This window comes from Balaenoptera acutorostrata, chromosome 10 (assembly GCF_949987535.1).
Source record: "Balaenoptera acutorostrata chromosome 10, mBalAcu1.1, whole genome shotgun sequence".
Lineage (NCBI taxonomy): Eukaryota > Metazoa > Chordata > Mammalia > Artiodactyla > Balaenopteridae > Balaenoptera > Balaenoptera acutorostrata.
Window position 1 is genome coordinate 69,275,471 of NC_080073.1, and position 27,693 is coordinate 69,303,163.

Sequence of the window (27,693 nt, forward strand, 5' to 3'; positions counted from 1 at the left end):
TAGAACCTATGATGTCTGGAGAAGACTTTTTTTTTTTTTTGGCCGTGTTGGGCCTTCGTTGCTGCCCGTGGGCTTTCTCTAGTTGCCACAAGCTGGGGCTACTCTTCGTTGCAGTACGCGGGCTTCTCATTGTGGTGGCTTCTCTTGTTGTGGAGCATGGGCTCTAGATGCACAGGCTTCACTAGTTGCAGCACGTGGGCTCAGTAGTTACGGCATGCAGGCCCTAGAGCATGCAGGCTTCAGTAGTTGTGGTGTGTGGGCTCGGTAGTTGTGGCTTGTGGGCTCTAGATCGCAGGCTCAGCAGTTGTGGCGCACGGGCTTAGTTGCTCCACGGCATGTGGGATCTTCCAGGGCCAGGGATCAAACCTGTGTCCCTTGCATTGGCAGGTGGATTCTTAACCACTGCGCCACCAGGGAAGTCCTGGAGAAGACTTTTGACAGTTGAACGGAGAATTGAAGGAGATGAGGGCATGTGGATACCTCAGGGAAGAGCATTCCAGGCGAGGGAACAGAAAGGGCAAAGGCCCTGAGCGGGATGTGTGGGAGGCCGTCAGCTGGGGGTGGGTGATGAGTCAGAGAGGCCAGCGCAAGTCAGATCAGGCAGGGCTTCGTCAGCCACCGTGGGTTTTCTCCAGGGGTGATGGGGAGTCATGGGAGAGTTTTGAGCAGGGAGTGACTGTGTTCAGCAGCCCAGTGTGCCCTCACCTCTCTGTCCCCAGGCCAAAGCACCATGGAGAGTGGACAGAGAGTGCCCCGAAAGGGCCGGAAGCTAGGCTCCAGCCGCCGGCGGCAGATGCGAGAGCCAGCTGATGGCCAGGATGCCTCTGTGGCCCCCGAGCCAGAGTCCTGGTCCTCCGAGTCAGCTGCAGAACTGCAGGGCTTCTTCCAGGACTGTGGTGCCAAGGAGAGGGGCTTTGTCACGCGAGAGGACCTGGCGGTGAGTCCAAGGCCCCATCCCCCTGAATCCCTTTTCCACAGCCTTCTGAGACTCTCCCATCCCAGGAAAGTAGAGCTTGTCTGCTGTTTTCCCTTTCTCTCATCTCAAATTTGCTCTTAGGAAAGGCTAGGAATTTGTTTATACTAATGTGTAAATGATTGATAAGGCCTTTTGTGTTACCCTCTTCCAGAAACATTTGCATATTAACAAAGGAAAGGTTTTAGGCCAAAGAAGTAACTTGCAAATGGTATAATTTCAGGCCCACTGAGCAGGGAAGTTTATCTTGGGGAGCAGTCAGGGCCCTGGAAATCAAACAATGTCAATGACTGCAAACTTCAGTGAAACAGAAGATCAGCCAAGGTTGTACATGCCAAGAAGTAATCTTAGGCTGTGACCTAGACCAAGATTGGCTGGATTTTTTTTTTTTTTTTTGGTTTCTCTTCATTTTCTACAAAGGGTCCTATGTGGGTTACTGGAGTCTCACTGGACCTGCTGTCTCCTCCTGATACTGTTCTATACTCCAGACTTTGTTCTTCCCCCATCAAAACTGACCCTTCCTATATTCCACCCTCAGGGCCACAGAAAAGTACAAATGGCTGATGTTAAAATATAATTTTCAAAATGGTTAAAAAAAAAAGACTTTTGAGTAAATATAAAATCAATACTTATCAAAGATCTATCTAATTCATTATTATTATCAATCAGTGAGGGAACCAGTAAGATGTTATGACAGGTTCAAGGAGCATTTGAGAAGCTGGAATATTTATAGGCAATTTGACAGAAGAGTGTTAGGATAAATTTGCTGAGTTCAGTTTTAAAAATGGCTAATGTCCAACAGGCCATAAATCTTTGAGGTTATCTGTACTACTAGACAAAAATTATTTTCACCTCTCCTGGACAAAATCTACAAGTTAACAAGTAACTTCGATAAGTCGAAGGGGACTTCTAATGAAAGGTAAACAATGAGATGAACTAAGTGCATTCCTCTCGTCTAGACAACACTTGAGTAGTCTTTACCCCCATATAATATTGAAAGGATGTGCTGTCTACCTTTTTGCCTTATTTCCAAGTTTCAGATAATTTCCTGTGATCATAAATAATCTCCAAAGCTTTTTATTTTTGACATAAAAAAGTCTGATCTCATTTGGTTTGGCTCGATCATTTCCTTAGATGCAGCGAGGGTGCAAATAAAGCATGTGGACCTCCTTGACTGGGCTCTGCAAATCTAGAATTTTGAAGTATTGAGCCATTTTAGCTTCTCTCCAGAAATTTTCATATGGAATCTTAGGTTGGACTTTTAAAACCTCTGTTATTCGTTCTTCTACCTAGAATGACCATCTGTCCCAGTTTGCCTGGGCTGGAGGGGTACCTGGGATGTGGGACTTTCAGTGTTGAAACTGGGAAAGTCTTGGACAAACTGGAACAAGTTGGCCTCCCTACTAATATGGAAACCAAGCATAAGACTCTCTCTAGCATCTTTCACCTGCAGCACCTATAAATGTGACGGACTTCCTCTTTTCTTGAGGTTCCCAATTTTTCTAAGGTCCCTCTCCTGCCCAGAAGTAACATTCCTTATCCCTGTTTCCAGGCCAGTTTCCTGCGAGAGCTCTGCAGGCATTGCTTCCACAAGTGCTCCTTGCAGTAGGCTTGTCACACTTGATTAAATGAGAATCATCTTTTAATACAACATCCAGTTACACAACTGATCTATTCAACTATATCCCAGTAAAAAGGAGGACAGATTCTTACTGAAACTGTGTAAATAACTATATTGCCAGAGAAAGGAAAGAGATTCAGGAAAAGTATTGGTTTCTGAATCAGGAGGGGTTCAGTGAGATTCAGATACCATTTTAAATGTTAAATTTCAGTTTATGAAAGCATAATTTCCTAAACTGAAGGTTAGAGACAGCTCAAGAAGACAGAGAGAAGATTTCCTCATACATCCATAAAAACAAAACAATAAAAAAATAATATCAACTATATTCCCAGCAAATAACTACAACTCAATTTCCTTCAACCATTCATTCAGTTCCATGTGATTAATTCTTGATCTACTGGATCTTGGGTGAGCTGGCTGCTTCTGGACTGAAAAGATTCCTAGAAATTGTGATCCACTGGCTCAGTCTGAAAGTCGGGTAATGCCAGCTTGGAATCCTGTACCCAAGTAAAGCATCAATAGTTCATAGAACCTGGTACAGTCCTTTTCCACAAGACTTTGAGTCTGTGCTTTGTGGAAGACACAAATTGCCCTGCAGCTTGTAACCAAGCCTTCAGGCAAGGGTAGGAAAGCAGAAATGTGTTTAGTAATGAGACTGAAAGCCTGTAGTTATTACAGTAACTAATAATATCATAATGGAAGAGAGTAAAATGTTCTATTGGGATACGGTATATAACTATTTCATAAGAGTTTGATCAGTGTTTCCCCTGAAGATAAGAACATATTTTGCATAGTAAAGACATTGAGAAATCTCTAGGGCCTTCCCCTAAAGCATGCAGTTTCTGAAATATTTATATTAAGAGTGTTTTACCTATGTAAACTTAGCCTAGGAAAGGCTGAATATCTTTTCTGATCTGACAGTTCTTCCCACGATGCTCTTGTAATAGTGTTGAGGTATTTAATAAATAAAGAGAAAGATATCCTGACATTTTTTTTTTATCCTGACATTTTAATTTAATTTTTTTTTTTTAATTTAGGATCTGATGTTGGGAAGGCAAAACCAAAGGAGCTATCAGAGAAGATAGAGCACTAGATTAAGATAGAATCATGGGATCCTGAGAAATAGTACTTGGTTTCCTACTTAATCAAAGTGACAATAAAATAAAACATTTTGAAATAAACATAGAAGGCAACACTATTGCAAGGATATTTAGCTCTTTTATAGGGGAAGTGGCTCTGCTTTTTGTTTTAAAGAAAATTAGAACATGATAAAGCCAAAATAAAGCAGAGAAAATTATTCTGCTGAGACATGGAATCAGTTTTCCAGGCAACTTACACAGAAGATTAATAGTAACCCCTTTTTAACCCTTACCTAGAGCTCTAAGACCAATTTATCATTTTAATAGAGATGGAGCCAAATTCTAGTTTTGCATTAATATAACATGTGGCAGTAAAACTTTCACAAGATTGATTGATTTTTTTTTTAAATAAATAAATTTATTTATTTATTTATTTATTTGGCTGTGTTGGGTCTTCGCTGCTGCGCACGGGCTTTCTCTAGTTGTGGTGAGCAGGGACTACTCTTCGTTGCAGTGCACGGGCTTTTCAGTTCTAGGCACGCGGGCTTCAGTAGTTGCGGCACACGGGCTCAGTAGTTGTGGCGCAAGGGCTCTAAAGCACAGACTCAGTAGCTCCACGGAATGTGGGATCTTCCCGGACCAGGGATCGAACCTGTGTCCCCTGCATTGGCAGGTGGATTCTCAACCACTGTGCCACCAGGGAAGCCCCCTATTGATTGAGTTTTAAACCCATCAAAACTGAGCCAAATTTAGCAAAATGTTAACATATACTTCATAGTCTATTTTCAGACTCAGGTATTATAAATCAAGACAAATAAGATTCCCTTTCAACAAATCCTCTACTACTCTCTATATCCATTCAGATTTTGCTTTTTCATGTTCTGGAACAACCAAGCACTTTAAGACAAAACCACTTCCCTTATCCCTTGGAAAGCAAAAGCACATCCCATTTTCCTTGCAGACACAGTTGTTTTTCTCTGTCACTCTTGTTCCTAGTATCATCTCAAACATCGGAGTGATTGTAACTTTTAACAAAGTAATTAAACTCTATTTCCCAGAAAAAACTAATGGGTAAATAATTGAGAACTGTCTTAGACAGCATTTTAGTAAACTAGCAAAGCTCACAAATACACAATATGACTTTCTACAATCACACATATCCCTTGCACAACTTGAAAAAAATTGTGATAAAATATACATAACTTAAAATTTGCCATTTTAGCCATTTTTATGTGCAGAGTTCAGTGACATTATGCTGTGCAACCATCACCATTACCACCATCCAACTCTAGATTTTCTTCATCTTCCCTAAAGAAGACTCTGTACCCATTGAATACTAACTCCCATTCTCCCAGCTCCCTCTCTCCTAGAAACCCCGACTCTACTTTGAATTTGACCACTCTAGGTCCCTCATATAAATGGAATCATATAGTATTTGTCTTTTTGTGATTGGCTTGTTTCACTTAACATAATGTCCTCAAGGTTCATCCACGTTGTAGCATGTGTCAGAATTCCCTTCCTTTTTAAGGCTGAATAATATTCCATTGTTTGTATATACCACATTTCGCCTATCCATTCATCCCTTGATGGACATTTGAGTTGCTTCCATCTTTTAGCTATTGTTAACATAGCTGATATGAATATAGGTAGACACATATCTACTTGAATCCCTGCTTTCCCTTGCATAACTATTTAAAGTGGAAAAAATGAATTCGCTCACTAACATGACCCAAAGAACAGCTGCTCTTTAGCATGTAAAAATAAGTAAAAAGATATATATTTAAAATTATGCTTAGCTATCAATGTTTCAGTATTAAATTTTTCTTAGAAATTTTCCAGGTAGCCAAAAATTATTTATCAATTAACTTAATTATTATTAGTTCAGTTTCAAGTTACCTAAGGCTCTCGGAAATTGTGTGTAAGGTGACACACTAAAAAAAATAAGTACTGTTGATATAAAATTTGTTACAATAATGAATCAACTGAGTTGAACACAAATTCACATTTTTAAAAAAAAAATTTATTGATTGATTGATTTTTGGCTGCATTGGGTCTTCATTGCTGTGCACGGGCTTTCTCTAGTTGCGGTGAGCAGGGGCTACTCTTCATTGCGGTGCGTGGGCTTCTTATTGCTGTGGCTTCTCTTGCTGCGGAGCATGGGCTCTAGGCACGCGAGCTTCAGTAGTTGCAGCAGGCGGGCTCAGTAGTTGTGGCTCACGGGCTCTAGAGCGCAGGCTCAGTAGTTGTAATGCACAGGCTTAGTTGCTCCAGGGCATGTGGGATCTTCCCGGACCAGGGATCGAATCCTGCATTGGCAGGGGATTCTTAACCACTGCACCACCAGGGAAGTCCCCAGATTCACATTTTTATAATCTTAAACATCGTGTAAAGATAATGTCGGCTCATTTGATAAGTAAAACAAAATGAGAAGTGTAGGAAATTCAGATTGACTAGTTTCTTCACGAAAAACAAATCCAGATCTTATGAAAAATAGAATGTATACTTGTATTATATTTAATATAAGATGGAGAAAACAGAGATAGCTATTATTTGTCTTTTGTAAACCAAAATTATTAAACCAATTTAAGTAATTAATTAAATTTTTAAATAAATTTATTTTATTTATTTATTTTTGGCTGTGTTGGTCTTCGTTGCTGTGCACAGGCTTTCTCTAGTTGTGGTGAGCAGGGTCTACTCTTCGTTGCAGTGCACGGGCTTCTCATTGCGGTGGCTTCTCTTGTTGTGGAGCACGGGCTCTAGGCACCTGGGCTTCTGTAGTTGTGGCACACGGGCTCAGTTGTTGTGGCACACGGGCTTAGTTGCTCTGTGGCATGTGGGATCTTCCGGACCAGGGCTCGAACCCGTGTCCCCTGCATTGGCAGGTGGATTCTTAACCACTGCACCACCAGGGAAGTCCTAAACCAATTTAATTTAATTTGTCAAAGATTCACCTTAATTATCTGAACCTGGATCCTTAAAAGTTTTCTTAGTTAGCAATTTCTTGTAAGAGGGATTTTTTTTAAAGTCCAGCACATTTAAAGCATTAGAAGTTCAGTTTCTTTTTTTTTTTCTGTGACTTTGGGGGCCATTAGATTTATATAAACATTTATTTGTCTCTACAAACCAATCCACACAGAACCCCTGTGAGAGATGTAGTACTCTAAGTCATTAATACCCAGATACAGAAAAATATTCACACTCAAAATGAGAGTTAAGGGCCGTTCTGAATTACAGACATGTAGACACACAGACAGGGCTTCTTTTCTCCAACCCTAGCCACAGGTCAAAAGTAAACACAGAAACAAAAACTCTCCAGTTCAGATTTCAAAGAGCTGTTCTCCTCCCCAGCGGGCACAAAATTCTTAACCGATTTGAGGTCACACCTAGAAAAACAAACACACCACCACCAACAACAAAGGATTAGCAAACCAGATTTTCTGTTGTCTCTCAACCAACAGACACTAGGTCTCCTTCATGTATCCCATGGAGATCTACAAATGGTCAGTCCATAAAACGGAATTCCCCATCATGGTTACCACCAAAACCAGAAGCAGAAAATCAGTAAAAACAAAAACGTAAAAACTAGAGAAACAGTCAGCAAACTTAAAGTTCTGCCACACTTGGGATTCCCTTCAAGAGCCAAGAAAAAAAGTTCCTGGGTTCCCAGAGTCCATCTGGGGCTCTTTTTCCAGCAATGCAGTTTACTGGGTTCTGACAGCTGAGTCCACTGGGGCATCTCCATGAACCTCCAAAACTGTCAAAGTAGAATTTCCAAAAAGGTAAAATCATGACCCTTAGACAAAAATAAAATGAGTCTATACCAGAGGTTTTATTTAACTCATTTATTAATGAGAGATGTTATGAATGGTTGAAAGAACACTTTAAAAGCTGGACAATTTAACAAAGAAATGTTAGAATCGGATTGCTGAGATAGATTTTTTTTAAAGCTGGTTAATGTACAACAGGCCGTAAATCTTTGGGGTTATCTGTTCTGTCAGACAAAAGTTATTTACATCTCTCCTGGACAAAATCTACAAGTTAACATGTGACTTCATTTAGTCTGGGACCCCTAATCAGTACCATGTGTTGAATTAAGTACATTCACAGAATCTAGAAGATGCTTGGGTGGCCTTGACCCCCCTGTAGGATACTGAAAGGATGTGCTGTCCACTCTTTGTACTTATTTTCAAGTTTTAGATAATTTTCTTTTCGGTATTCATTGCATTTTATTTATAGAAGCGAAAACAGAGCCACAAAATGTCCAAGAATAGGGGAAAAGTTAAGTAATTTTGGAACACCCATTCAAGAGTACGAAGGAGCAATTTCAATGAGAGTTATGGATGTGAAGAAATTATGGATAAGAAAAAGGTACAGCATTATATACATCATAATATTGCAGCTATGTAAAATATATGCATCTGGGAAAGGTGGGATGGAATTATTTTCATATGAGGAAAGGAGGATACCTTTATTTCTTGCTTCTTCCATCCTGTTGTCTGGAATAGAGATTTCTGAGTTCCGGAGGCTTCTTTCACCTTCATGTGGAGGGTGGCACTGAGGGACAGTTAAGCCTCGAGCTTGAAGTCTGAGGCCCTGCAGACATAGTGGAGCTGCCACAGCAGCCCTGGCCCAAATACTTCAGATTACTTATCTCAGCCTTTATTATTTAAGCCTCAGCTATTTGAGTTTTTCTGTTATTGTTTGTTAGTTTGTTTTTGCTGAATACATCTGAGCCTAATCCTAACCCATATGTAATAAAAAAATAATCTAGGATTCATTCTATATTTAACAGGAACAAGCAATTCCAAGTTTTTTTTAAAAAAAATAAATTTATTTATTTATTTATTTTATTCTTGGCTGTATTGGGTCTTCGTTGCTGTGTGCGGCCTTTCTCTAGTTGCAGCAAGTGGGGGCTACTCTTCATTGCGGTGCGCGGGCTTCTCATTGCGGTGGCTTCTCTTGTTGTGGAGCACGGGCTCTAGGCGCATCGGCTTCAGTAGTTGTGGCACGCGGGCTCAGTAGTTGTGGCTCATGGGCTCTAGGGCGCAGGCTCAGTAGTTGTGGCGCACGGGCTTACTTGTTCCGCGGCGTGTGGGATCCTCCTGGACCAGGGCTCAAACCCGTGTCCCCTGCATTGGCAGGCGGATTCCTAACCACTGTACCACCAGGGAAGTCCTCCAAGTTCTAATTCAAATTTTAAACTAGATATTAATATTTTAATTCAGAACATAGTCTATTATACTGCATCATTGAATAGTTTTAGATAATTTTTGAAGACTGATAAACACATTCTGGGGAGGATTGGCTACTGTCCTTTATTAGAGTCCTAAAGGGATGAGACTCAGAACAGGTAGGTTTTGATGTTGGATGGAGGAAGGGAAAAGGTGTGGACAAAGTTCAAGGCACTGATGAGAGGGTGGCCTTGGATAGGGTCCAAGAGCCTCAAGGGTCGGCCTTGAGGTCAGGTTGGCGGTGGGACTCCAAAACTGGGGAGAGGGGAGGTGGGGATGGCTGAAGACAAACACCTTCTCCTTTTCTGAGGGTGGTCCAGAGCCCTCCCCAATGGGAACAGCGCCCAACTTACCTCTTCCTTGCAGGTGGCCAAGTTCAGCTTCCTGGGCAGCAAGGAGGAGCCGGGGATGATCTTTGACTGGGTGGATGTGGAGCGGAAGGGACGCCTCTCCCTTGAAGAATTCAGCTCTGGGCTCAGTATGTCTGTCCTGGGGGGGCCTCTGGGGAGTGTGCCCAGCATGAGGCAAGGCTGGGCAGACAGGAAAGACCCCAGGACTCCCTACCAATCACAGGACCTTCATAACATGCCCATGTTCTGAGCATGGATGATGATACAGATTTCTGTGGAGATGAGAACACTAAGCCTGAGTGGGAAGGCAGTTGGTTCGAGGCAGAGCTGAGCCTGAAGACTCTCGCCCAGGAGACTTGACTTCCTTTCCACCAGAGAGAGCAGTTTATTGGCTGGTGGCTCCCCTGAGCATCCCCCTCCTCCAGAGAGGCCTCCAGGCTTGCTTTCTGATGCCTCCCTTGTCTTCTCCCCAGTAAAAGTTTTCCCTTGAGCAAGAGGTTAAGCACCACTTGTTCTTGAGACCGCAGGCCTTGTTTCTGCCTGAAGAAGGTCACATTCTGGCTTTGGTTAAAGGAAATCGAGGCCCCAGGGAGCAGCAGAGGGTGATGTTTAGTGGGTGGGGGCTTCCCAAGCCCTTCCTTAGCCCTCACTGGCCAAGGTTACTCCAACACCGGCTTCTCAAGACATTCCCAGAAGGACCTAAAGACACCAAAGCCGGAGATGCACAATATTCCTGCTGAGCTTGATGGGGGAAGACCTTCTGGCCCAGGGAATGGAAGGAGTGGTGTCCTTGCAGAGACCCTGAAAAGCACTGTTCAGCTTTTAATGTCTGCAAAGCCATCTGGAGTTCTCAGGTCTGCTGAGTGTTCAAGAGTTTGGGGAACAACAGGAAGGGAGGCCAAGAATCTGCATTTATAGGTTGGGGCCTCCCCAGGAGGTGGTTGCTCCAGTTCTGGTGATTGAAAAGCTGGGAGTAGGGAGGGGAAATGAGGGTCTGGAATCGGGAGTGGGGCAGAGGGAACATTTTGTCCATGTAGCCCCGAGGCCATCTTCACATCTGTGTCCATTGTGCCCACTATACTGGGGACTTCCCAAGGTCTATGGAACAAAATTCAACCCCCTTCCCAGGGCCTACAGGCCAGCGCCATCCAGACCCTTCCAACCTCTTGGGCTCACTCAATACCACTCGCCTCCTCCAGCATGCCAATCTGGCTCTTACCTCAGGGCCTTCTCATGTGCTGTTCTCTCAGCCTGGAATATGCTTCCCTAGAAATCTATATCGCTTGTTCCTTCTTGTTAGTCACATCTCAGTTCCAATGTCACTTCCTCAGGACACTCCTGACCACCTCCTCTAACGCAGACTCTGTCTAGTCTCTCAGTGGAAATTACCCTGTTCATTCCTTTAGCTCACTTGGCAAATCTACTTAAAAAAAAAAAAAAAAAGTGTCCTTTTCAGCATTCATAGACTGTCAGCTCCACCAGGGCAGGGATTTTGGCCAATTTTGTCCCTAGCACATAGTAGATGCTCAATAAATATCCCTTGACTGAGTGAAAAGACTGTGTTGGCCACCGTGGAGCTGCTGTGTGACTTCCAGCAAGTCTTTTGGCCTCTCTGGACCTCAGATGTTCATCTGTAAAAGGGACACAGTGTCTACCTTGAGTAGACTCCAAAGGTTGATGTGAGGAATGTATGACCCTGGCCCAGTAAAATGTGACTGACATAGATATAATGATTTCCCCAATGACTGGAGCAAGGCAAGGTGGGAGGTCAAGGGATTGAGCTGAACCTCACTCTGCTCCCTTCTGCACCCCTCTGTCTCACAGAGAACATCTTTGGCTCCAGCCCGAGCACCCACAGGCTCCACAGAAGGAGGCCACAGTCCTCCAAGCGAGGATCTGTAGCCACCAGCTTCCCAGTGCAGGAGGAGGCCGACACTGAGGAGAAGGAGGCGTTCTTTGCCTTCATGGAGCAACCGGCAGCCAGCCACTCACTTCCCGAGTAAGGCCAGCATGGTTGTGGGTGCAGGGAGAGCCACTGCTGGTCAGTGGGGGTGAGGACTCTCCTGGACACAAGGTCGAGTGGGAGCCACCAGGTAGAGCTGGGCAGAAATCCTGGTTTAGCCACTTGTTAAGCTGTACGACTGCGGGCAAGTAGCCTAACCTCCGACCTCTGTTTCCCCGGCCACAGAGTGAGCATAAGAGCTGCTGTGGGATTAAATGAAGCCACGTGTGGAGAAAGCCTACCCACTAGGAGTCCATCCCACTCAACCTCTCCCTCCCTGTCCTGCCCCACCTGGTCACTCCTCAGAAGGATTAGTGAGTTGAAGGGTCAGCTCCCTAAGGGGACTCAATTCTTAAAAATACAAAGCTCCCCGAGGGTGCCAAAAAGAGGGTCCCCCAGGGGTATGATGGGGGATGCTTTTCAGGCATGGTGATGCTTTGAGTTGGGCAGGACTGGAGACAGGAGAGCTTGGAGACTGCCTCAGGCTCTGGGCTTTTGGCGTTCACTCGTGCTTAGAGAAGGGGCTCCTGCCTAGAAATGCCCCTCTCACACCCCCCAGGTCCCACTGGGTCTGTTAGAACCAACAAGGGAATCGCCCTCGCCTGTCTGCCCAGGTTCTCCCAGGTTCTCCCGCCCCGCAGGTCTCTGTGAGGACAAGCTCTCAGAGGGTGGGGCAGCTGTTGTGGGGCAGGCAGGGTGGGATTGGGGTGCAGCCTGGTGGGACAGGTGTGGTGGGGAGTGATTTACCTGCTTGGCAGCTTTGGCCTGGGCTCAGCCCTCAGGCATCTGTCTTCATGACCTAGTTAAATCCATGTGAAAGCAGCATTTATTGAGTGCCAACTGGGTGCCAGACCCCAAGCCGGTGCTTTCACTGGGTGTGTCTCATTCTCCAGTGGCCATTTTACAAGTAAGTTCAGAGAGGGCATGGGACTTGCTAAAGGTCACACAGCTAGAGTGGGAGAAGAGAGAAGACAGATGGAAGCCCTGGGCCATCGGACTCCCAAGTTCCCTCACCCCACAATTAATCACCAAACCATAGAGAGAAAAAGTGTTGTGGGGCTTCACGAAGGGAAAGGGCACAACTGGGAAAGGTTCCTGGGGGAGGTGGCATTTGAGCTTCACCTTGTAGGGTGTAAATAGATTTTCGTGGCCCAGGTGCCCAAGTCTCTTGGAGCGTTGCCATTAAAACCGAGGAGTGGGGCTCCCCCTGCCTCCTGGTCCCACCTCGTGTCTAATCTCTGGCTATCCTCCCCTCCCAGGCAGGCGGAAATCTGGCAGCTATGGAGGAAGCTGCAGCAGGAGGATCCCCAGCTGACAGGCAACCTGCAGGGCTTTCTGGCCAAGATGAACAGTCGCCTGCAGGAAGCACGGACTGACAAGGAGGTTCTGGAGCTGACCCTGAGGAAGTGAGTTGGGGCCCGGGTGCCTTGCCCGGTGTTGGCACACAGTGGGTGCTCTTTACATTTTAGTTGAATCTTAATTGAATTCTCTCAGCTCCAAAGAATGGAGGCCAGGCGTCCACTGCAGGGCCTGGGAGCTGGACGGGCAGAGCTGAACTGGAAGAAGGGGTGACTAAGGGGACCTACTGGGGAGGACAGAATTAGGCCTTCAGCCAAAGAGGGAAAGGTCAGTGTGTCTTGGTGCAGGGCCACTGTGGCACCTAACTCCAGGGCAGCACTCACATAGATTACAATGCATGTGGTGATCCTGGGGTTGACATGGGCACAGCCTTGCCAGGGAGTCTCAGTTATGGGGGTAGGAGGACAGCAACAGCCGGAAGTGGGGACAGAGTGATGGGGCTTTGGGGACTATGAGAAAGGGCCACAGGAACCAACATCTTGATGATGGTTATGGGAGTCGGCATGATGGGATCCGATGATCTATATCAAGGGCATATATGTCAGGAACTGTTACTGGGGTGACTGTTCTCAGGGCGACAGGGGTCAGTGACCGCTGGCAGAGTGAGGTGGACAGCAGCATAGGCTGCAAACCCAGGCCCAGACCACCTCTGCCAGCAGCAAGGTCCCAGGGTGCTGATGGGCTGCCTGGCCCCGCCCCCCACCCCCTTCCAGGCGGGACTCTGACCACCATCGCGCGGTCCAGCAGCTCTATGAGGAGATGGAGCAGCAAATCCGGCAGGAGAAGCAGCAGCTGCAGGCTGAGGTAGGCTCTCCGCGACAGCCAACCTCTCCCCCGGCCCTGAACTCCCCTGCTGGCCAAGCAGCGGGCCGGCCACTGGCCAGTGTGGGCAGCAGGAGGCTGCTGGGAGTAGATCTTCTCATATCCCTGAGCTCGTATTCCTCAGAGAGGTGGGTGGGGAGTGCCGAGCCTGGGCCCCCTGCTCACCTCTGCCAGGTCTCGCGTGTCTCCCGGAGCCACTCCTTCTGCTCTCTGGGTTTCTGTCTCCTATTGCCTGATCCAGGGCAGCTGTCCGAGACCCCTCCTTGTTGAGACATCCTGGACCCTGCACCCTAGGCCTGGGTGGAGGTGAAGTGTGGGGAGGGCCAGCCCAGTCCAGCTGGGTCTTAGATTCGGCAATACAGGGGCTGAGACCTTTCTGCTCCCCAGAGCGACTCCCGGGGCCTGGCCCTCAGCTCCCAGATGCAGGAGGTCCTGGAGGCCAAGGAACACGCGGTGCAGCGCCTGACTGTGGGCCAGAAGGAGGTGAGTGACGGCTTTCCCCGGGAGCCCAATTTCTGAGGATTCACAGACCCTGACACCCATCTCCTGAGGGTTCCCTGGGCTCGCTGGGCTCCTGCATCAGAGCTGGCCCCTAGGAAAGCGATGTCTCTGGTCTTTTTCTGAGATGAGGCCGGGTAGTGCAGTGGAAGTACTGGGACATGAGTCAGAAGGTCCAAGTTCAAATTCCTGCTGTTCCAATTAAAAACCATGCAAATCCGAGGAAATAATTTTGCTTGTCTTGGCCTTAGTTTCTCCATTTGTAAAATGGGAATAGCCACATCTACTGCATCTCCCCAGCTAGTTGTGTCAAATGAGGTAATAAATGGGAAAGCATTTTGAAACAGGAAAGCAATGGGCAAACACAAAATCTCAGCGTTGGAGAAGCTTGGTGATAGGATGGTGTTCAACTTTCATCTGCATTGTCAGCTGAGTCACCTTGGGCAGGTTTTTAACCTCTCTGACCCCTGGTTTCCTTACCAGAGAAATGGAGATCAGAACTTTTGCCTTAGAAGGCTGCTGTGATTATTAGAGATACTATATTTGAGGGCCTAAGACGGTGCCTGGCTGGTAGTAGGTGCTTTACATATCACAGTTGTTACTGTCGCTGAACCTGACCTAGCTTCCTGGTCAGAATACCTGCTACCCCAACACCTCAGGTCTCGTAACCTATAGTCACTTCCAGTTGGCATTGTGCTAAGCCTTTGGGTCTGAGACCCTGCCCCATTGTCTCTTCCCTCCTCAACTTCCAGACCACTGACCTTAGTAAAATCACCATCTGTTGTAACCAGGACAACCTGCATTCCTTCAGCACTGGACCAGGTTCCCAGAGTCTTTCCCACTGTTGCCTTGGCTGGTCCTGCTACCTGGTCTCACCCTCCTGACATGGGTTGATTTCCCAGGTGCCTCTGCAGTAGCTGCTCCTTGGAAACTGAGGCGGGCCCCTTCTGCTAAGGGAAGAGGTTAGACTTCCCACATGGGACCATTTTGTCCTGTCCCCTGTGGATGTGAAGCCTCTCCCCGCAAGGCTATTCATTCCTTCACCCAACAACTATTTATGGTGCACCCACTATGTGCCAGGCACTGTTCTAGGTTCTGAGGAACATAATAGACACAAATAACTCCTGTCCGTGGAGTTATTGTCTAGTCAGAGAGAGAGATGATAAACTAAATAAGCAAGTAAAATCTATAACATATTAGATAGTGAAAGTGTTAAGGAGAATAAAGTAAAGCAGGGCAGGGGGACAGAAGGGTTTTGATAGGGGAGTCAAGGAAGGCCTCACTAAGATGATGACTTTGGAGGAAAGACCTGAAGGAGGTGAGGAGTGGACCATGTGTTATCTGGGGGAAGAGCAGTCCAGGCAGAGGGAATAGCAAGTGCAAAGGCCCTGAGGCGGGTATGATGCGCTGTGAATGTCCAAGGACCAGCAAAGAGACCTGTGGGCTGGAACAGACTGCGGGAGCAGGTTGGGGGGTGGTAGTGGGAGAGGAGGTCAGAGATGTAACAGAGGTGGGGTTGAGGGGAAGACTGTTGTGAGGACCTTGGAGGCTATTGTGAGGACTTTGCCTTCTGTTCGGCATGGTCAAGAAGCTCTCCATCTCCCAGTCTTGTGACCTGCTGTTGGATCAGGAGCTCCTTGCAGACCAGATGCGCTCAGAGATGAGCAGCCATTGCAGAACGTTGAGCAGAGGAGGGTGTGATCCCATGTATGCTTCAGGCCCTTGTGGTGCTGGCAGTTTGTGTTTCTTAAACAGTTCCCTCTCTCTTCCCCATCCCCCAAATTCCAGTGTCTCTCCCGGGTGGGAGGTAATGGAGCTAATTAGGCCAGTGAGGGGGTAACAACCGCCCCCACCTGCCCCTATCCTATGTTTTAAGCTGGGTCTCCAGGAGCCTGGAGTCTGTGCCCCACAGTGGCCTTGGGAGGCTCTTTGTTCCCCTGAAGGGCACCTGGGCTTCCCTCCTCCTCACCCTCCACCTCCTGCAGCTGGAGGCCCAGCTCCACCGCCTCAGCAGCACACACCAGGAGGCCAGCTCGGAGAACCAGCAGCTTCGGGAGGCCCAGCGTGACCTGGCTGGGAGGCTGGAAGAGGTGCGGGGGCAGCTGCAGGTGACCAGGGGACACCTGAACACCACCAAGGGCCATGTGTCCTGGCAGATGGAGGAGGAACCGAGGCAAGTAGCTGCCACCCTTGGGCTGGGCTGGAGACCAGGGGCTTCCTGGAAGAGGGGAGGGTGGCTCTGAGTTCTCCGAGGCTCTGCTCAGTGCCCAGAGCACACAGACTCCCTCCTTAAACCTCTCAACAACCCTGCCAGGCTGGGATTATCATGCCCATTTCTCAGACAAGGAGACAGACAGGGGAAAGTCATGTGCCCAGACACACGTGACATATGAGTCACACAACTGGGATTCACTCACACACACACACACACACACACAGGCTAGTGCAGTGCTGGATCCTTGGCGGGTACAGCACCCACTCTACTCGTTACAGGTCAGAGGAGTGGGATGGGCCAGAATGGTAGGGAAGGCTTCCTGGAGGAGGTGAGGCTCTATATAGGCCTGGAAGGATGAGCAGGATTGGAGGTGGGGAAAGGTAGGGAGTGTGTGCCGGGACAGAAGCGCTGCCAAAGGGAAGACTGGGAGGAAGGGCTAGCGGTGAAGTGCGCACCCAGTGGTGATGGATGCCGACAGGGTTGGTGTGACCTCTACCCGCCCCTCCCCTGACCTTAGCTTCCCACACCCTTTCTAGTGTCCCCAGAGCAGGTGAGGAGAAGGCCTCAGTCTCCTCTGAGGAGGCTCCCCTACCCGGACTGACTGGGGACAGCGATGACTGGGACCAGCTCTGCAGCAGCTTCAGCGGCACCCGCCACAGTGCCCTGCAGCTCTCCAGGAGCCCACCCCCAGCTCCGAGAGCCTCCTCAGGCCCCCAGACACCCCGAGCGGTCAGGCAGATCTCCACGTCGGAGCCGCGTGCTTTTCTCTTTGGTCAGGAGCCACCTTCAGATCCAGATGGGTCCCCAGGAAGCCCCCCTGGGGTGCCTTCCGGGACCAAGGAAGAGAAAGGAGTGGACCCAGAGGGGCAGAACATCAGCCCAGAGCAGACTGGAGAGCCCCCCAGCCTGGAACCTAAGGAGGAGTCAGGGCCTAGCCCTGGGGTCCACTTCCGCTGGGGGCTTCCAGGGGCTCCAGCCGGGGAGTCTGGGGGCCTGGTGGTAGCTGCGCTCAAAGTGCTCATTCCTTTGGAGGATGGGGCCCCTCCTCATGTGACCTCTCCCCCTCCCCAGGCCCCAGCTGGGCCCAGTGAACAGTTCCAGGTCTCATACCCAGATGATGAGGGCCCTGGGCCTGGGCCTGTCCCAGCCAAGCCACCCAGGCAGAGAGAGGCCCTCCCTCAGGACCCACATGCCGCTGGCTCTGAGCCAGGGCTGGGGTCCTCAGGAGCTGGAGCCCTCACAGCAGGGCTGGATGAGCCCTCCCAGGGCCTGGAGCCTGTGGGTCAGGCTCCCACAGAGGGATTGGAGCAGGGCAAGCTGAGCCCAGATGCACAGGAGGGCCGTCCTGGGGGACTACAGGAAGCTCACAGCCAGGTCCTTGGGCCTGAAGGGCTGCCTGCCATACCCCACCAGAGTCTGGAAGAGGAGCCCAGGGCTGACGAAAGGAAAGCAGGGGACCAAGGAGGGCAGGATTTCAGGTCAGAGCTGTCCGCTGAGGCTCATGGCCTGAAAACTGGGCACTCGGAACTCCCCCAGCACGATTCCCCACCTGCTCCTCTCCCACCCGACACAGCACAGGCTCAGGCTGAGGCACAAGCCCCAGCTCCTGAAAAACCATCACCTTCAAGGGGCTCTCCCCCAACAGGGGCTCAGCCTGGGGATGCAGCAGGGCCCCAGGAGCCCACACAAACCCTCCCCACCAGGGCTGAGCTGGAAGCCCAGCCCAGGCCCCAACCTATAACCGCTCACGCAGAAAAAGAACCAGGGCCCCCTCAATCCAGGGAGCCAAGGGCAGAAAACAGGCCTGAAGATCCAGGAATGGACTCCGGAGGCATTGGGCTGACCCCATCCCCACGGGACCGCACGGCCAGTGAGTCTTTGGCCAATCCTGATTACGCCTTCCACGTCATCTTCCTGGGAGACTCGAATGTGGGCAAAACATCCTTCCTGCACCTGCTGCACCAGAACACCTTCGCCACTGGGCTGACAGCTACTGTGGGTAAGGGCCACCTGGGGAGGGCGGCAGGGGAGGGAGGGGAGACCCGGGGGACCAGGCTGAAGAGCTGGAGCAGGCCCAGAGCAAGCCATCCCTGAGGAAGCTGTAGGTTCTGCCCTCACCACAGGCCCTGCATTAGACATTATTTTATATGGGCATAATCTGGCTATTTTACTAATCATCTCTAATTACAGGTAATTTGCTTTTTCTGCATTGATCTGATTAGCTAATAATGTACCACATCAATAAAGCACCCTGCAATTTAGCTGCCAGCACTGGCTGATGGTGAAAACAAGCAGGTCTCCACCCATGTGGCCCCTGGGCAGGCCACCGCAGGCACAGGGTCCCTGCTGCTTGAATTTGCTCAGGACCAACCCTAGGCCAGTCAGCCAGACTCTGGCAGGAAGTGGCCTTTGGCAAGTTGAATATTTTACGCAGAATGTGTTTGTAGAGTGGGGTAAGTTAGGAACACAGGTGCCTGAGTTCAAAATCCAGCTCTGCCTCTTACTGGTGGTATGAACTTGAGCAAATTATGTAACCCCTCTGAGCATAATGGGGTCAACAGTAGTGCTGACCTCATAGAGGGGCTGTGAGAATTAGTTCAGTTAATACATATCAAGTTCTCGGAATAATATCTGGCATGTATTAAGTGCTCAATATTAGTTATTTTTATGGTTATTATTATAAGTAAACTTCTGATAATGTCTAATTCAGTGGCTTTTGCAAATGAAATGTACCATAGCACAAAGCCTCCTTTCTTTAAAAATATTGGGCTATGTGGCCACTTGAACATTGCATAGAGCCACAGAAAAGAGCTCGTGGGAACAGCCAGCTTAGGGGCAAAGTTGGAAGGATTCATGTCTTTGTGTCCATCAGGGTGCGTGCTGATGGGGATCAGTGCTAGACCAGTGGATAAAGTTCTCAAACGTTATGTAAGAGAGGCCCCCCAGGACAAGTTCTTGAAACTTTCTCTGCCTGAGGATCCTCACCTGGGGAGATAGTTAAAAATGCAGTGTTGGGCTTCCCTGGTGGCGCAGTGGTTGAGAATCTGCCTACCAATGCAGGGAACACGGGTTCGAGCCCTGGTCTCGGAAGATCCCACATGCCGTGGAGCAACTGGGCCCGTGAGCCACAGTTACTGAGCCTGTGCGTCTGGAGCCTGTGCTCCGCAACAAGAGAGGCCGCGATAATGAGAGGCCCGCGCACCGCGATGAAGAGTGGCCCCCGCTTGCCACAACTAGAGAAAGCCCTCGCACAGAAACGAAGACCCAACACAGCCATAAATAAATAAATAAACAAATACTTTTTAAAAAGAAATGCAGTGTTGTCAGGAAAAGGGGACCCATAGGAAGCCTGGTCTGATGTTGAACAGGGTCACAGGGTCTGCAAGGCCACCATCCTTAATCACCTAAGCTACTGGTTACTGACCACCTACAATGCACCAGGCATACATGCCTTATTCCTTACATCAGCCCTCCCTGTGATTGAGCCTCTCCCATTATTATGTGGTAAGAAGTTTCCACAAAATTCAGTAGAGAAAAATACAGATTGCATAACTGTAAAAAGACAAGGCAACTCTGCATGCACTGCTAGCCAGCTGGGAGGACCTGAGATCCAGGTGCGTGATCCAAATCTGTCCCACTGCTAGCTGTGGTTTGGTGCCCTTGGTGGCTGTCATCCATCTGGTTTAACTATCACTGGGGACGATTCCTGCTTCCTCAGCCATAAACATTTCCCCACTCAGCATCACCCTGCTCCATTCCCACCCCCCTTTCTCACCTGCCTCCATTTGAGAACAGGGCTGGTGGAGGACCAGAGCCAGAGCCAATCAAATTATAGCTGATTGTGCATTTTTTTGAGGCTTCTCCATATCTACCCCCATTTTACAGATGAGGAGAACAGAGAATTGAAGACCCAGTTAAATTTCTTGCCCTACCTGGGCCCCAAAGTTCAAACCCGGGTCCACCTGCCTTCAAAGCACGCGCCCCCACTCCAGAAGTTTTACCCTCTTATGGGTTCAGCCTTGCCCTCTCCCTGGGGTTGTTCATGTAAAATAGCAGATTACTTGGGAAGCTGAAAACATTATATTTCTAACAGTTTATGTGGTTAAGTTGTAACATGTTTGGGGGAGGGTGTGGGGTTACATGGGTGGATTGAGGAGGATGATGGGCAGGGAGGTGGAAAGTGGGAGTTAAGTTACTAAATGCAAGGGTTTAGTTAGGGTTAGGGTTGCTCAATAGATCACACAGTGGGTATTTAAGCAGAGGCTGGATATCATCTCGGGGGGTGGGATTGGATAACCTCAGAAGTTCCTGCAGATCATGGGCTTCCTTAGACCTTGAGGAAAGAGGGCAGTAAAGAGAAACGGAGGGACTTCCCTGGCGGTCCAGTGGTTAAGACTCTGCGCTTCCACTGCAGGGGACACGGGTACGATCCCTAGTCGGGAACTAAGATCCCGCATCCCGTATGCCACGTGGTGCGGCCAAAAAAAAAGAGAAGTGGATGCTACAGACAGACTTTTGCTTCAGCATCTTGCTGAGGTCAGGACTCCCAGCTGCCACTTCTCCCAGCTACCTGTGGAGAACATGGGTGTGGGGGGTGGTCTGTGGCTTCAGTCACCACCAGGGACAGCAGCAGGTGCTTCTGGGGGCTGTCATGAGAGACCTAGACCTTGAGGAAGGTCTTACCAGCTCAGGGATAACATGAGGAGATGCTCCTTTCCTGAGCTGGTCTGGGCCCTGCTTGAGGAGTTGGGGCTCAGGGAGATGAGAATTCATAGTGATAATAAAAATTACCACCTCCTGGGCTTCCCTGGTGGCACAGTGGTTAGGAATCCGCCTGCCAGTGCAGGGGACGCGGGTTCGAGCCCTGGTCCAGGAAGATCCCACATGCCGTGGACCAGCTGGGCCCATGCGCCACAACTACTGAGCCTGCGCCCTGGAGCCCACAAACCACAACTGCTGAGCCCGTGTGCCACAACTACTGAAGCCCACGTACCTAGAGCCTGTGGTCCGCAGCGGGAGAGGCCACCACAGTGAGAAGCCCGCGCACCGCAACGAAGAGTAGCCCCCGCTTGCCGCAACCGGAGAAAAGCCCACGTGCAGCAATAGAAACCCAACGCAGCCAAAATTAAAGTAAACAAAATAAATAAATTTATTAAAAAAAATTACCACCTCCTAAGCACCCCCTAGAAATTAGGCTGAACCTTGGACATAAGTCATTTAATCCTCCCAACCACCCAGTGATGTGGGTCTTTTTAAATTGCCACCTTGCAGATGAGGAAGGAAGGCTCAGAGAGGTGAAGTGACTTGCCTGAGGTCACACAGCCAGTATAGCAGCAGAAGGTGGACAACTCATGGCCCAACTGGTCATTCTTGAAGCCAACATTCCTTCCACCCTCCCAAGCTGCTGTCTGGGTAAAGGGGGAAGATGCATGCAATAATTAGGAATGAAACAAGAAGTATTATAAAAAATAAATTAACAAAACTGATTTTCCTGAGTAGCCTGAGGAATAAACACTGCCGTGCAGTTGAGAAGACAAATTTTTTTTGGTAGAGGTAAAAACAATGCAAGGTGCCTCACGCTGGCCAACCCTCAGGGCAGGAGTGCAGTGGGAGCTGCATGGTCAGGGAAGGCTTCTTGGAGGATGTGGGCCCTCAAGTATGGATGGGATTTGGAGAGCAAAAGGGAAGCCCAGCAGCTGGAGGTTCCCATTCCACCCTGGCTGGTACTGGGGACAGGTATGTATTCAGGCAGGTCTCAGCTGCAAGTCCGGGATGGTAACTTGAAAGTAAGCTTGACTCTCCTCTGTGTGTCCTAGGAGTGGATTTTCGGGTCACAAACCTGCTGGTGGACAACAAGTGCTTTGTGCTGCAGCTCTGGGACACAGCTGGCCAAGAGAGGTAACGGGCATTGTCGGCATTAGTGGCTGAGCCTGGACTGCAGAGGAGTGGAGGGCAGCCCTGACCCTGAGGAGTCCAACATGGGCTAAGAGGCAACCAAGTGCAAATGCAGCTTCTACCCCTGATGATTCAGGAGGTCAGGGATGGAGAGATGAGTCCAGTCCCCGTGCAGGAGACAGGACAGCAGACCCAGAGTTCCCCTCAGCATGGCGGGGCACCTGTAATGGCCGTCCCAACAGGGGACAGCCACCCAATCGCCTGTCCTTCTGAAAACGCTGGCTTTCCACTTTCTGGTTAAGCAGTAGTGATCAAAACTGAAAAGGCACATCTTCTGTGACCCAGAAGTTCTACTTCTAGAAATTCATTCTATTGATAAACTCATACATGCCTATAATATCAAAGGGACCAAGACTGTTCATAGCAACACTCTTTATATTATGAAACATTGGAAACAACCTAAACACCATCAGTAATGGACCAGTTAAATATATTAGAGTCTCTCCACACAATAGAATATTATGAAGCCACACAAAAGATGGAGGACCCTCTTTATGTACCAATAGGGAAATATCTTCAAGACATTTTATAATGTGGATAAAACAAAGTACAGAATACTGAATATTAATAGGTACAGTGTTTTACACCGTATTTGTTTAAACAGTGTGTATATGGGTATATGTGTGTGTGTGTACATATACATTTATGTATCAGTATAGATATAAAATACCTCTGGGAAACTATTTAAGAAATGGGTAACTCTGGCTGCCTCTGGGGGTGGCTGCAGGATGAGGGTGGGGTTGGCTGGGAGAGACTTTTCACGGGGTGCCCTTTGGTACCTTCTGAAATTTGAGCCATGAAGACTGTTACCTATTCAACAATAAGCACACTGTAAGAAGGAAAATACATGCACGCTCTCTTTGGGAAGCAATTAGAAGCAGATGGAGTGGCTGAGGCCTAGAGAGGTCAGGGCTTGGGGTCAGGCCGCCTGGCATGGCCTGATGCGGACTCTCTGGGCAGGTACCACAGCGTGACGCGGCAGCTGCTCCGCAAGGCTGATGGAGTGGTGCTCATGTACGACGTCACCTCCCAGGAGAGCTTTGCCCATGTGCGCTACTGGCTGGACTGTCTCCAGGTGAGCCGATGGCTGCTGGGGTTGGCCCCAGTGTGTGGAGTCAAGAGGGAACTTTTATCCTTCCCACTCCCTCTTTTCTCCCAGGATTACAAACGACACAGCAGACATATGGGTGACATAATCTACTGAGGGTATGTGGCTGGATGGGCTGGGAACATAGTAGTACAAAGAAACTACAACCACATAGTACGGCCTCCAAAACAAACTCTTTCCTTTATCCTGTGACCATTTTTTCCCTATCTACAGAAGCTCTGTGATGTCTTCTTAACACCTGGGGATAATGCAAGTCTAGTGCCACTCTAGGTGATCATTCCTCTGTTCACACATCTCTAGTTCTTTCCCCTACGTACTTACTTGCTGTGTGTATACATGCTGAAATTCTGCAGTATGTGCTAGCACAGAAGAGGGGTATGAAGAAAGACATGTTGTCTTCTCTCTAGAAATTTCTAGTCTAGTTGAAGAGATGCAAGAGAAGCAGGATAAGGTGATACATGAGGGGAGCTGGGCTCTGGGTTCTGATAAGACCTGGGTTTGTATCCCAACTATCCCATCCCAACTCTGTGACCTTGGACAAGTGACTTAAACTCTCTGAACTTCAATTTCCCAACTTTTCTCAGAGAGCAGTTGTGAGGATTAACTGATATAACTGCTTTCAGCACAGCACCTGGTATACAGTAAACAGAAGCTATTATTATTATTATCCATGAAACAATTAGGAGATGAGCCAAGGCAGCCTGCGTAATCAAATGCTGGGCTGTTCAACACAGGCAGAAAAGAGGGGCATGGGCAGGAGCAATCTAGGAAGGCTTCCTGGGGGAGGTGACTTTGAGGTTGGCCTTGGAAAGTGGGTGACATGTTTGCAGGCAGAGAGGGGGGTAGGTTCACTGCAGATGGAAGGGAAAGTGTCAGAGGTGGGAAGAGTGTGGAGTGGGTGTGATATGGAAATGTGGGCATGTGTGGAGGGAAGTGGCACACAGTCAGCTTCCTGGAGAGCATGGCCAAATCTACCCAGGGCCTGGCACACAGCAGGTGCTCAACATGTGTTGCTGAGGGAACATGTTCTGTGTACAGGATGCAGTGTCTGACAGCGTGGTCATCCTTCTCTTGGGAAACAAGACAGACTGTGAGGAGGATCGGCAAGTGTCCACCGAGGCTGGGCAGCAACTGGCCCAGGTGAGTACCTGGGCATCAGCCCCTCCCCCAGCCTGGGTTGGGCAGACCCCTCCCTGAGGGTAATGAATAGGTCACCCTGGCCGAGACCACAGAGAAGGATCCGTTCCTGCCCTTGCGCAATCAAAGACCGACAGCCTCCCACCCACCCGGGCCTAAGAGCTAAACACCAGAGGGTAACAGTGGGCGTGACATTGAACCTCACTGTTGAATTAGCAAATCCCCACAGTGTCCCGACCTACATAAAAATATCTTCAGAGTCAAAATCTTTTTAAGCTTCACTTAAAATTCCCAATCAAATCTTAATTTTATCTCTGGTCTCTAATTAACATAACATTCCTTCTAATTTATTCTATCTTAAGACCCAAAATCTTCCCTGGGAAGATTGCATCAAAATCCCTGTTACCAGACAGGGGACAGTGGATACTATTTATTTATGAATAGAACTGAACTACATTCCAGAAAATCTGGAGAATAATAAAGGTGGAACAAAGACTCGCTCCCTGCCCTACCTCTGACACCACCCCTCTTGGCATTTCCATATCGTATTTCCTTCCTGTTTCTTCTCTCATTTCTCCTGATCATGAGGTCATCATTGTGACTCCTGGTTGGTGGGAACTTTTTCCTCTTAAAAGTAGTAGCTCATCTCCTTGATACAGTAATTCCTCCTCTAGCAATTTATCCTAAGGAAAGAGTCAGAAATAATAATTCTTAATGATGTACTGGATACCCGTGTATTATGTATAATTGAACATTTGTATGAGGATATTCTTTACAGTGTTATTTATAAGAACAAACCTTTGGCAACAGTTGGTGGTTAATTTGTGGAGCTTCATGTGAGAGGCTAGCATTTGCCATTAAGAATCCTGTTCTAAAAAATATTTAAGGGTGTGGAGGAAATGCTTACAATATAATGTGAAGTCAGAAAAGCAGCTGCATCTCTGGGTATAGGTTAGGTTGAATCATATGAGATTGCTGATATTTGACTGTTTGGTGTCTATCAAAACAGCACTTTCATATGGTTTAACCTAAAGTATAACGACGTTTAGCCCACCACACTCACCCCCCAATAAAAGGGTTATATAAAACAGAATGGAACTATATACTCAAACACTAACAGGAGTGTTTTATATTTTGTATTTCTACTTTTTTATGCTACATTTTCAAATATTTCCCCCAATTAAATATTTTTGAAATTAAAAATACATATAACTAATGACTTAAAAATGTCCCCAAGGACAATTCTCCAAGTTGGGACACAGGCTTCCCACCGTCACTCTGAATGCTGTGGAGTTTTCTAGGTGGCATCTTTGATACCTTGTCCAGCCAGGGTGGAGAGACAGTGGGCAGAGGGCCAAGGCTGGGCACTATGGGCCACAAGGAGATGGAGATGGGCTGCCTCACCTGTTGGGGTTGCCTGGGGGTGTACTGGGTGGGACTCTGTCTGATGATCAGGTCTTTGGTGGTGGGCACTGCCACCTAGACTCTCAGTGGTCTCCCCCACGGCACCTGAACCCCTATCTGTCTGGCTGCAGGAGCTGGGGGTCTCCTTTGGAGAGTGCAGCGCTGCCCTGGGTCACAACATCCTGGAGCCTGTGGTGAACCTGGCCCGGTGAGTGCCACCCCGCTGCTCCCCACCCAGAATCTTCTGGACAGCCTTCAGCTGACTCATGTGGGAGGGGAAGGCCCATTCCGAGGAAGCACCTGTGAAAGCACAGGGCTCAGAAGTCTGGGGAAGGAGAGAGAACACTGCACGGAGTCTCCTCACTCCAATTCTACCAGGCCTGTTAGCTGCGTCACCTCTGGGAAGTCTCCTGTCCCCTCTCTGAGCCTTGGTGCAGTGGCCGGGGGGCCGGGTTTGATCCCTGGTTGGGGAACTAAAATCCCACAAGCCAAGCGGTACGGCAAAAAAAAAAATAATAATAATAATGCAGTGCATTTAGAGTAAAATCCAAATGCCTCTCAGTGGCCTGTATTGGCTCCAGTGCCATCTCCCCGCCCGCACCCCCCCCATAAGCTTCAGCCGCTCAGAGGGACCCTCCCTGACCACACCCCCTCCCACCGCTATTCTGGATTACCTTCTCTGTTTGTGTCCTTCAAAGCCCTTCTTGAAAAAAAACAAAAAAGCCCCTCTTGACAAACTGTAGCTGCACATGCATTTGTCTGTTTTCTTTTTGCTGCCTGCCTTCCCTACCAGGCTGTAGCTCCTGGAGGGCAGGGTCATGCCTGTTTTGTTCAGCCCCTCCTCCTGGGGCCTGGCACATACTAGGTGTTCAATAAATGAATGAAGTAAGTGAGGCGGGAGGAGTATTAGACCAGATGATCTCTGGGCCCCTTCTCTGACAAAGCAGCTAGAGTGAGCTTGCTAAACTGCAAACCTGATCACGCCAGATCCCTCCGACAGGAAACTGCTCAGTGGCTTCTCTTTGCTTTAGGATAAAAGCCCAAGTTCCTGAATGTGGCTTCCTGGCCGGCAGAGCCCTGAATCCCTGCTTGCTGCCTCCAAGGCTTCTTTCTGGCCATTTAGTCCTTAGGCTCTGTGATTTAGGACAGCGCCAGGCGCACAATAAATATATTGTGAATAAATGAATGAACGAAGGGGCTTTGCTTCCCGAACACGCAAGCTATCTCTCTGAGCTTTTGCCCTCTGCCTAGAACACACCCCTCCCTCTTTTCTGCTGGTGAACCCTTGCCCACCGCTCAGTCTCAGCTCCATCTCTGCCTCCTTGTTCCCTAAATCCCTCCAGGACCTGGTGTGAAGTCCCTCTGTGTGCCTCCCCATTCCTGGGTCCTGATCGCCCCTTCCCCTCTCTGTCTCTCTCACTACTCAAGGCAAGGACATGATGGCTTCATTGTCATAATCAGAGTCCCTTGCGCCTGGCACGCAGTAGGCTACAGAGAATGCCAGAAAAGAGACAGGAAGCCGGTCTCCGTGGCCCCATTTTTCTGGTGCCATGTGGAACGCAGGACAGGGGCAGAGCAGCTGGGAGAGAGGAAGCTCGGTGGGGGGGGGCAGCCCTCCAGCTGCACCCCTGGGCCCCTCCCTGCTGCCCCTGGGAGGTGAGAGAGAGGACTGATGCCCAGGCGTCTTCACGCAGGTCACTCAAGATGCAAGAAGACCGCCTGAAGGGCTCACTGGTGGAGGTGGCCCCCGAGAGGCCACCGAAGAGAGCTGGCTGCTGCTCCTGAGCACCTGGCCTGGCCAGGGTAGGCGGGCCACCTCCCTGGGTTTCCTGTTCCTCGGCTCCTGTCCCACCTGTCTGGACACAGCAATGACAGAGGTAGCCAGCTTGGAAGTTCAGGAAAATCCTCCTCGGGTCAGGACTTGGATCCCAGGGGAGTG

General features: G+C 48.9%; 1 protein-coding gene across 1 annotated transcript; it reads left to right on the forward strand.

Moving 5' to 3' along the window:
* Positions 1-730: 730 nt before the first annotated feature.
* RAB44 (RAB44, member RAS oncogene family) lies at positions 731-27,539 on the forward strand. Its single transcript, XM_007197956.2, has 13 exons — positions 731-937; positions 9,271-9,382; positions 11,079-11,253; positions 12,516-12,662; positions 13,329-13,419; positions 13,825-13,920; positions 15,921-16,108; positions 16,687-18,149; positions 21,967-22,048; positions 23,066-23,180; positions 24,252-24,353; positions 25,886-25,962; positions 27,449-27,539. The coding sequence occupies exons 1-13, from the start codon at positions 731-733 to the stop codon at positions 27,537-27,539; spliced, it is 2,946 nt and encodes a 981-aa protein (XP_007198018.2).
* Positions 27,540-27,693: the final 154 nt, after the last annotated feature.

Bases quoted from the DNA above. Each gene is read 5' to 3' on its own strand.
- RAB44 (XM_007197956.2), top strand. From the start codon at position 731: ATGGAGAGTGGACAGAGAGTGCCCCGAAAGGGCCGGAAGCTAGGCTCC. The intron at 9,383-11,078 runs GTATGTCTGTCC...TCTGTCTCACAG, and splicing joins AGAATTCAGCTCTGGGCTCA to AGAACATCTTTGGCTCCAGC. The intron at 23,181-24,251 runs GTGAGCCGATGG...TTCTGTGTACAG, and splicing joins ACTGGCTGGACTGTCTCCAG to GATGCAGTGTCTGACAGCGT.